This window comes from Alternaria postmessia (assembly GCF_024291825.1).
Source record: "Alternaria postmessia strain BMP 2775 chromosome Unknown scaffold_121, whole genome shotgun sequence".
Lineage (NCBI taxonomy): Eukaryota > Fungi > Ascomycota > Dothideomycetes > Pleosporales > Pleosporaceae > Alternaria > Alternaria postmessia.
In genome coordinates, this window is record NW_026260194.1 from 61,357 (window position 1) to 71,686 (window position 10,330).

A 10,330-nucleotide genomic window follows, 5' to 3' on the forward strand; every position below is an offset into this window, starting at 1 on the left:
TCGCTGCAGTGTTTCTAGCATATAGTGGCGATAAGCTGTACGATACCATCGTGCAGACAACACAAGAAGTGAAAGAGCGGTGGAGGGCTAAGAATGTACAGACAGCACTTTCGTATGATGCGGGAACATGGCGGCATATCTCTGCACTTTCTCAATCTTCCTGGATTATGCGCCGGCAGGGTAAACCCAAACTCGCTGGCGTCAAATTGGGAACTCCACAATCGCCTACTGGTCGCCAACCCGCCGTTTGAATTTGAAGTGCACAGCTTTCGCATAGGAACAGAATACTATAGCGCTTTCATCAACCCCTCGTGCTTCACAGTCCAACTCCCATCCTTCGGAAAGCCTGGTGCATCGCCCTCCGATCCCTTCCAGCCCGCTGTACAGTACGCTATCGCGTACAGAAAGCCTGCGTTACCTGGCATGAACGGGGGTGGAGTACCCCCATCTCCACCGCGGATCGCAAAACCCGCATCGTCAAACTTCCAATAGTCATACGCGGTAAGATGGTAAATCGTACGCTCAGGATTACCTATCCGCGCACTATTGATGGCGAGAACAGGACGCCCCCAGCCCCGGATCTTATCATCAGTCCATACTTCCCAGACTTTATCGGCGGTACGAAGGGCAACTTTGGGGTCTACGGCGGGCGTATCGGGGAGGACACCTTGCATCATGATGAGACTGCGAGGATCGCCATTGAGATTGGGATCTTCCCACCAAGAGCTATTGAGTCCGTCATAAACGGTATACAAGCCGTCGATTTGAGGTGGGAGAGCCAGGTTCGTGGCAACGTGAGTCCATTTCTCAGGCACAGGCTGGTGCAGTTTGCGTTTCCACTCGGCGGCAGCATCCAGTCCGTAGCGCCAATACGCAATCTCGTATGCCAGGTTGCGTGTAGAATTTGGTGGTGTGTTCTCGGTCACGCCGTAGGTCGGCGGGCCAAGGTCGTATTTGCCAGTAGTTGCGTTGAGGCCGGGGTAGGATGCCATGTAGTCCGCAGTAGCTGTCAGCACTTTGTCCCACTTCTGAAGTGTCCCTTGTGTCGGATTCGCCTCGTATGCAAGATTTGCGAGATAGAACGGGTGAGGTTGCTGCCATATGAGCTGAGCATTGACATCGCCCGGTGAACTGACACCAGTCTCAAGCTCTGTCATCTTTGGCCATCGCGCACCCTCCCATCCCATGTATCGTGCACGAGCCAGGGATGAAGGGAGAAGTGTCTCGTATAGCTCGGGGAAGATGTTGTCAAAGTACTTCTGGCGACCCCATGTCGCCCAGTGCGCGTTGTGCCAGATTAGCATCTCCATGTGGAACTTTCCATACCAGCCATTGTTCATCAGCCCGCTTTCTTGCGCCGATTGACCTTTAGCCGCGCTATTGACTCGCACATGGTACTGTGACTTGATGATGCGACGCTGGAGTTCAGTTGCGTTTGGATTCGAAGACGAGGTGAGATCAACAAAGCCCCCCTCTTTCCAATACCTATTCCAGCCTTGTACATTCTTTTCCAGTATCTTTTGTGGTAGGCTGGGCACTTTTTGATCAGGTGAGAAATGGGCAGTGAAAGCGATTGAAGAGCCCGCAGACACCGTACCCAAGGTGTATCGGTGTGCTGTAACAGATGTTGAGTTCGAGGGCTCATTCCGGGTCAACTTAAGAGGTGATCCTTTTGGCCATCGTAGGTTAGCAAAGTACCGCACTTCTTGCAAGTCATGCTGAATATGTGCTGACGTGCGATCAGTTCCATCCTCCACCAGTATAGTGCTGTGATTGAGAGGGAAGTCGTATACTCCCGCAAAGACCTACGAGAGCTGTTAGTGTGTGTCTGGACCCCCACGAAGAGGGTAGATTGACACATACCTCATATTTGTACTTGGTACTATGTATCGGCGGATACGGAAAGTCCATCTCTACCTGAAGATCTCCAGTCCGAATAAGTTTAGATTCAATGATGAAAGCCACAGCATCAGATTCAAAGTCGCCTTGTGTCAATACTTTAACGTCTTCGCCGTTGACTTTGAAAATTGATGTGATGGTGCCGTCCCACAACTCTAGTTCTTGTGTGGTGTCTGTGATGGAAGACTCGTTGAGTGTATCTCCTTGATAGCGGAGGCCGATGCGACCCAGGTTCAGTCGGTTTGGGTTACTAGTCAGCCATTGAGTTGCTTGCTTAAGCTTAGGGTCTGGGATGTCGTAGTAGACTTCACGCCCATATGTCTCGCGCATGACGCCCTTGTAGTCTGACGGTGATTCCCTGTATGTGTTGGTTAATGTTCAATGGCACGGCTTTGAGTTCATACCCATTCACAGGGAGCGAGTCGTTATGCCAGGCCCAGCTGGATAACGTGTTGAATGGCAAGTATGTCTGCCTTGCAAGTTAATCAGGTGGTAGTAGCGGTAGCCAAACAAATGTACCTGCATCCCTGTGGTGTCGACATTGAAGGCAAAGTTGCCATTGCCAACCTGGAGTGGTGTTGTCTCATTGTCAATGAGGTTGGACCGCACGATATTGAACTGTGAGACCACGGAATGCCTGCTGAATTAGAAATGTATCTGCAGGACGGTTGGTGTATCAACCTATCGATATTGCCGTAGACCGCACCTACCAGCAGTAGGGCGCAATACGCTCGTACGCCGTGGGAGCGCATCTTTGCTGTAGACGCTTTCTATGGTATGGGTGTAGTGAGAGCTACGGCGTACTCGCAGGGGCATTTGTACCTGATGGCGAGACAGCATGTAGGATTGGATCAGCAGATGATCCCATGCCCGTGGGGCACCTTTTTCCGGGGTAAATGTACACCGAGAAGGATCCCCAGGACTATCATGGTTCGTGTTCGGTTAGCGATTGACTGACCCCAACCCTCCCCGCCTTTCGCGAAGCTTGATTAATTCCTCCAGTGGCGCAGGTCCGGAACTTCAGAACCTCGCGACTAGTAGAGGGGCATTTCTAATGATAGAGCGCAGCTCGACCTACACGTCTCAGTTTATCTGAAGTTAACTTGCGAAAGACGAATGAAGATATGGAAATGCAATCGCAATATTCCACAAAGACATTAGGAACGACCTGGCACAAAGCGAGGTCAATGTCTACGAAATCTCTGCGAAGAACCTTAGTTGCGAACTACCGAGTACCTGCGTCAACGGAAGAACCGGTGGAGAGGTTTTTGAAGCGATACCTTATCCCCCAGTGTATGTGAACGAGCGTTTGACGTTGCAGAGATGCTATAGTGGTGGTGCGCAAGGGACCGCCACGAATTCGGCACGGAACCATAGCCGTCAATTACGTCATCGCCCCCCAAAACCTCGATAGCTAGTTCGGCGAGGCATCTAACACATCAGCAAAGCTATCAATCGAGACCGCCTTCTCTTCGCTTAGTCTATCTAATAACAAGGTGCCTGCTTGCGAGAAGTTTTCTTCTCATAAACTGTGGACCGCGAATGTTCGATACGCCTAGGCGTCATCATACGCGTATCGAACGCTAATCGCATTCGTAAAGCTTTCGGCTTGTGCTAAGATCATGGCTAAGTAAGGCAACTCAATGAGATTAAGGATATACTGAGACGCATACGAGCTATATAAGCTCTCTAGAATCAAAGTACTTCTAATAAATTGTGTTCGTCTCTCAAACATCTACATCACCACAATCACATCACTATGATCTCGGCACGCGCCTTGTTCCTATCTGCCCCTTTTGCTGCATGTCTGATCTCAGCAGAGTCAGACTGCCGTTGTGGCGCCCCGGCCTTTCTCGCGATCCCTCGTATCAGCCTTCCTGTACCGGAACAGATCAGACCATGCCCTGCATACAGAAGGTTTGTTGTACCAAAATTGCTCAAAAGATCCGTACTAATACCAATTTCAGAGATAATTGATGCCCGTGGATCAGACGAGCCACAGGGCGTGTCACTGATGTTTCAGAACGTCATCTCCAATCTTCTTGTCAACAGCACCGATACTGCCTATCAGGCTGTGGTGTACCCAGCTGATTTCGACCAGAACGTAGCCTCGAGCGTTCAGAATCTCCTTGACCTCGTCGAGTATGGTCTGCAAGACTGTCCGAGCTAAAAATATTTCTTGTTTGGATATTCGCAGGGTGCCACTGTATTGCAGCAAGCACTAGCTCAGTTGAACAACAAGACCTTGGATAGTGTTCAGAGTGTCGTCATGGTCGGCAATCCGTATCGATTGCCCGGCAGAGTGGCGAACGTCGATAGCCAGGGCCGACCCGACAACCGCACTGCGTATGGAGTCTTCGCTGTTCAGGCTATCGAAAGCAACGGCACTATGATTTCTTACAACGACGATTTAGGAATGACTGGCAAGGTCCAAGACATTTGTCTCGAAGTAAGTACCTTGCACTGTCTCTAGATCCCATATCTAACACGCATAGAATGATATTGTATGCGCATTTGATCCCGAGTGCGAGTGCCAGCTTGCGAGCGATCACCTCTCGTATGGTCTATCGAAATCTGTTCAGGATCAAATCCTTGATCATGTTATTTCTCGGTTCTAGCACAGTACAGGAAGCGTGATGCGTGGTATCAAAGGCAGCAGCATCACAAATCTACGTGTTGTGTTGTCTTCGCTCGTTCCTTTACAGATCTCCTTTTCGAACAAATCTGCTGTAATTTACACATTCTACCTCAAGTAATCGTAGTCCCCAATTGTTGTCTCACAAATGGTTAGTAGGCAGTACACAATGTGGTACCGTCTCATATGCCATTTTTCTGAAGGGCAGGCTAATGAACAAGAACTTGTAGCCATGAGATCCGCAGAACGTAAATTGCTATCTCGTTTCCGAAGTAGTAGACCGCTGAGCATGAGGATGATTTCGAGGCGTACTGACCGGAGACGCTCTTAGAGACGGTCACAAAGTACCTAGACCAAGGATGCATAGTCTATCTCAATGCAATACAAGATTGCTTCACGGCTAGAAAGCAAGGGACTACATGTAGGCGTATCTGTACACTCGATGCACAGATTCGCGCATGTCGCCGCTACGCCGCGATGAGAGGTGAAGGTGAACATGCGACGCGCTTCAACAAGAACTTCGCACACAACGCGAAAAAATTGCCTTTGTAATACCTCTCCCAAGCTTAGCGCTCAGGTTTTGCCCACTCCACCTGATGGCGAGCTCAGAGATGATCGCCGAACTGGCAGCGCGACTCCGTCACCTCGCCGATGGCATATCAACCGACTGCATCGAAGACACTCGTGAAGAGTCCAGGAATGCACTTCGTACGGCTGCAATGGAGTTGGAGCAAGGTGTCGTCAAGAGGCACTCACAGGATGACTCTTATGTACTGGTGCTGGTTGATGCGCATAGCCACCCGGTAGGTTATCACGATGTTAGGCCTGGTAATATGTGCTAACACCACCTTTAGTTCAACGATGAGATCCTCTATCGATCCACCGACCTGAGCTACCCCGCCTTAGACCGCGACAACCCATTTAACATCAAGAAGCGACTTTACGAATCGATTCGGAAGCACTTGATCGATATATCCTCCACAGCTTCTCCTCACACAAACACTCAGGGCCACTCAATTCAGGTTTCCTCTGTAGCGACACTTGGCAATTTTCGGATCGTGGTGCGTGTCTACGCCGACACTACGAAGATAAAGAACGATCTGCTATGCCCTTTGCAGCAGTTTGCTGCTCAATTCTCCTCTGTGGATTGTGGCTTCGACCTTGTCCGCGTTAGAACTGAGGCTATAGTGGAGCTCAAGGTCGTTGGTGAGTGAAGACATCCTTTACCCACTGAGCTTGCCCTGAAGATCAGCGCTGTAACAATTATAAAGTTTGCAATAAAGACAATCATATGAATCATCAACCCAAGATTTATAGTTGGGCTCAACGCTGACCTTCTTAGATACTTTTCAGGCAGCTCGCAAAGATCCAGATTGCAAGCATGTCTTCCTCGCCGCTTGGAATCGTCCAGTCTACATTTCGATGCTACAAGCACCCCCCAAGAACGTCACGCTAGTCCAAGGGAATGGCATGGGAGCGGGTGCTAGATTCTTCTCTCTGACATGCGCTGTGATTAGCATCCCAGCGGTATTCAGAGAGCCTGCGGAACAAGACCTCTTCTTGTCACTCACATCACGCTCAGCTGAGAAGCACATCATCACCGCAATAGTCAGCGACAAGGCCTCCTGCAAGGATGGTCACTGCGGGCTTCCACATACTACCACGAACCCTAACGACATGAGTAAGAAGATTGTGACAAGATCATCCACAAACACTTCTCGTAAGCCAGGATCCTTACCACTGGTCCACGAAGCAATTCCCGGTCATATACCTGTCAACGCGAAGGGGCAATGTCTTGACTACTACACCCAAAGGCCTTCTACTTCTGCTTGGCAGGCTTATTTGCAGAAAATCGGAAATGGTGACCAGCCTTGTCGATGGTTTCATTTAGCGAACGTATGCCACTTTCGAGATGGTTGCTCTCACGATCACTCAGCTATCAGCGCTCAAGTCCTAAAGGCATTTCGTTATACTATCAGGCGAATTCCATGCGATAGGGGGAGCCATTGCCGTCTCATCGACTGCATCTATGGCCATGTCTGCCAAGAACCTAACTGCATCACAGACGACTTGAAATCTTGCAGCATGAGGAGGTTCCATGCCGTGGATCTCGCCTTTGCATCGTGGAGTAGAGGTAGGCATGCTCCTGAATTCCCTACTGGAGGTCCGACTCAGTTGCCGGAGGATGATGTGAAGGAAGCTTCAGCTGAGTCATTTTGGTTCTAGAGCTACGAGTTTGACATCAGTGGCCGGAAGCTGGAAGAGGGTAGCATAGCCAAGGTGGCTCTGGACGTCGCATTGCAGCGCGTATCTCTACGAGCTCATTATGCTGCAAGTAACATCCCGTAGAATTCCGTTGAGAATCTCGCGGGCGCCGAAACACTTAGGAATGGACGTGAATGCTGCGATCTATTCTATTCTGTAAACGAGCAAGGTGTCTCATAGGGACAGGCGATCAATTCTTGGCAGACCATAGATCAACAAGCAACAAGCAGGACACGATAAGTGCCGAAAGGCAATGATAGGATGCCATTATCGCGTATAATGACCATGGAACGGATACTAGGCAGGTATCGCTCACGAGACACGCGACCAAACATTGCACCAGTCTCTGCGGTGCTATCGTTAGACTACATCTACGTCCCAACTGTCCGACCACGATTCCTTTAGCAAGGCCTTCACACTCCTTGTGGCGATGTGTGGAAACTTCTCGTTCAAGCTTCCTTCATGCTTGGAAGTTGAAGAAGCCGTTCTCAAACAGTACACCAAATGTCGCACATATACGCTCGAGCTTCTCTTGCGGGAGATACGGGTACAGTTGTCTCTGGCTGGGCAGTGCTGTTGAGCGACCCTTTTGTAAAGTTGTCCACGAGTCGTGCTTGGATTCCAACTTGGTACCCTTTGTCTCCTCGGCCACGATGAGAAACTCATTCCACGTCATCTTGTCGCCGATGATGACCGATTCTTTCTCCCACATGGCAGATGATAGCAATGCAGCGATAAAACGCCCCACGTCAAAGCTATAGCTGAAGACAACGGGCACATCTCCAGATCCGGGAATAGCGGCAGCGTTTCCAGCCATGTCGATCACACGGGGTAAATTTCCGAGATAGGACTTTACCTTCGGAAACCCGTAGTAGTCTAGGAAAATACCGTTCGACACTGCAGTGTACTCCAAAGAGGTGCTCGCAAGGATGTCGAGATAGCCGCTCTTCGCGCTCATCGTGGGGGGGATGGCCACGGCTCTGGGAACTGAACATTCGGCTCCACTTTCGAGGCTACCAAGTAGGAATACTTACTCTGGCGAACAGGGTATTCTCCAAATACTGGGGATGTATCGTGTAGTCTTTTTAGAGCTCTCCGCTGCTTTGGTAAGTGCGATTTCGGAGTCTGTGCCGAACGTAGAGCCCAAGGTGGAGATGACGGTGTCGACGTCGTTGGTCTCGAGTTGCTTGACGATACTATTGACATTGTCGTAATCGGTAGCTAGTATACTGGCTCCAAGTACATTTGAGATTTGCACGTCAGACTTAAGGTCACAGTTAGGGGCATCTGAGCTACAGCGCTGCGGAAAGGATACTTATCTTGCAGCTGAGAATGAAAACCTTATAGCCTCCGTGGGTGATACGCTCTTCGACGATAGCGCGACCAAGCTTGCCTGTACCGCCAAAAACTGCGATAGTGCGAGAACTCATGTCTCTTTTGTTTTCAGCGAGAAGTATCGCGCAGTCAATCTAGCCTTGCGCTACAATGTGGGGTGGAAAACCGGCTCAACTCTGTGCCTGTAAATTGTTTAGCAATGAGAGACGAAAATATTTAAGTATAGCACAGGCGCGCTATATAGTTACATCACATCAACAGACACGATGCCGTCAACTTTGGATTGTTGAAATGGTCACGCAACATCACTCTTCTCATCGCCCGACGACCGAGACCTGCTGATGAACCAGGAAATGCACGCATTGGTCAGCTCTCGCGCTGAAAGATATTTAATGCCGACAGTCTTTGAGATCAGTCTAGTGAACTGAAGTTCAGTTAAGTCTCGGCGTTGTCGTTGTTACAATGGTGATAGTGACTATGTAATCAGGGATGGGTACAGAAGTCCAGGGTACATAGCAGCTAGACCAAACGCGGTCTAGTGGAAGTGCAACCGCAGCCGGAACTTTTATTTCCACGGGTGCGTGGCCTCCGCAGCCCACAGACTAGTTACACTCAGCAGTCAGAACATCCTCACAGCTTATCATCGCTTGTACAGTCGCCACCCACTTAGACAGGATATATTCGCCACGATGCGATAACGTTCATGGACCTGCCCACAATCACTCCGAGGCGCGACACGTTCGCGTTTTCGTTGTGTGCGACAACGTTATCTAAGAGCAGTGGTTTGTCAGCCATTTTCATTGGCAGGGCGTTACTCTGCGCCAGCCTTGGCTCGTTGTGACTCGCCCAATCGGATAACGCTGCGCCGAACCAGACTAGTCCATACACCGATCGGTCAACATGACAAGTTGCTGACTGGCTCTTAGTCTGGTTTCGATCGTCGCGCAACTAGCTTTTGTCCGAGACCGAGCAGGGCGAAAGTTGGGTAATCGGGTGGGCAATCATCGTTGCTGTCCGAAAGCCACAGCATGGAGTTGCGTTGTCAGCTCGGTGCATTCACTATGTTAAGGCGCATGTAGCAATTCTTGTTAAATATCCCACGTCGGGATCGCTGGAAAACATTCAGTATCTCAAGCATCAACACTCTTCAAGTCACACTTCATACCATCTGCAATACAAATCCATTGTCGCAACCAAGCAACTCAATATCGCATTCAGACAAACCATCAAAATGTCCTCCAAGAAGATTATCACTGTTCTAGGCGCCACGGGCAACCAAGGTGGTTCTGTCATCACAGCTCTTCTTGCCCATCCCGAGATTGCCTCCCAGTACTCCATCCGTGGTATCACGCGCGACACTACGAAGCCCTCAGCCCAAAAACTCATGGCTAAGGGAGTGCAGCCCGTCAAAGCCGATCTCAATGACCCTTCGTCCCTTCAAGCGGCATTTCATGGTGCCTTCGCCGCTTTTGCCGTCACCAACTATTGGGAGACAATGTCCAAGTCGACGGAGATCACCCAGGGAAAGAACATTGTCGACGCCGCCATCGCTACCGGAGTCAAACACCTCATTCTCTCGTCACTTCCCAACGTCACAGCCCTAACAAACGGTGCTCTCACCAACGTCGAGCATTTTGATTCCAAAGCCGAAGTCTCTGATTACGCGGAGACCCAGAAGAAGAAGACGGGCATGTGGGTCACACACTTCATGCCTGGGTATTTTATGCAGAACCTCAAGAGCACCATCAACAAGGATCCGGCCACTGGCGTTTCCATGATGACACTCCCTTGGGACGCTACTAGTACACACATTCCACTCATCGACATCGTTTCCGATGCTGGCAAGTACGTTGCTGGTGCCCTGGTCCTCGGGGCTGATGCCGATGGTGCTAGAATCCAAGCTGTTTCGCAATGGGTCACTCCAAACGAAGTGGCTGCCACTGTATCCAAGGTCACTGGCGACAATGTGACCTTTATGGAGGTACCCAGAGACGTATGGGAAGGGTACCTACCGCTTCCTCCTCTTGCGAAGACTGAACTTGGAGAGAACATGACCTTGATCAAGGACTACAGCAGAGTTGCTATCAGTCAATCAGTCAGTTGTCAGTTCATCTTTGCGGTTCAAACTGTCAGTCTGGAGGTAGTGAACTGACCTGATTGACTGCCAAGACATTTTTTAGAATCGCGAACTGAGAC

General features: G+C 50.1%; 4 protein-coding genes across 4 annotated transcripts; 2 read left to right on the top strand and 2 right to left on the bottom strand.

Moving 5' to 3' along the window:
* Positions 1-287: 287 nt before the first annotated feature.
* J4E82_010364 (uncharacterized protein) lies at positions 288-2,651 on the bottom strand (the record flags this gene model as incomplete). Its single annotated transcript, XM_051736578.1, has 5 exons — positions 288-1,805; positions 1,864-2,257; positions 2,304-2,368; positions 2,419-2,536; positions 2,581-2,651. 5 exons carry the CDS (start codon positions 2,649-2,651, stop codon positions 288-290), a joined length of 2,166 nt encoding a protein of 721 aa, XP_051583679.1.
* A 2,479-nt stretch (positions 2,652-5,130) lies between these two features.
* On the top strand, positions 5,131-5,748 carry J4E82_010365 (uncharacterized protein; the record flags this gene model as incomplete). Its single annotated transcript, XM_051736579.1, has 2 exons — positions 5,131-5,337; positions 5,389-5,748. The coding sequence occupies 2 exons, from the start codon at positions 5,131-5,133 to the stop codon at positions 5,746-5,748; spliced, it is 567 nt and encodes a 188-aa protein (XP_051583680.1).
* A 1,511-nt stretch (positions 5,749-7,259) lies between these two features.
* Positions 7,260-8,229, bottom strand: J4E82_010366 (uncharacterized protein; the record flags this gene model as incomplete). The annotated part of the gene is made up of 3 exons (XM_051736580.1): positions 7,260-7,779; positions 7,834-8,028; positions 8,096-8,229. The coding sequence occupies 3 exons, from the start codon at positions 8,227-8,229 to the stop codon at positions 7,260-7,262; spliced, it is 849 nt and encodes a 282-aa protein (XP_051583681.1).
* Positions 8,230-9,365: 1,136 nt separating this feature from the next.
* J4E82_010367 (uncharacterized protein) lies at positions 9,366-10,286 on the top strand (the record flags this gene model as incomplete). Its single annotated transcript, XM_051736581.1, has 1 exon — positions 9,366-10,286. The coding sequence occupies one exon, from the start codon at positions 9,366-9,368 to the stop codon at positions 10,284-10,286; it is 921 nt and encodes a 306-aa protein (XP_051583682.1).
* Between the last annotated feature and the right edge of the window lie 44 nt (positions 10,287-10,330).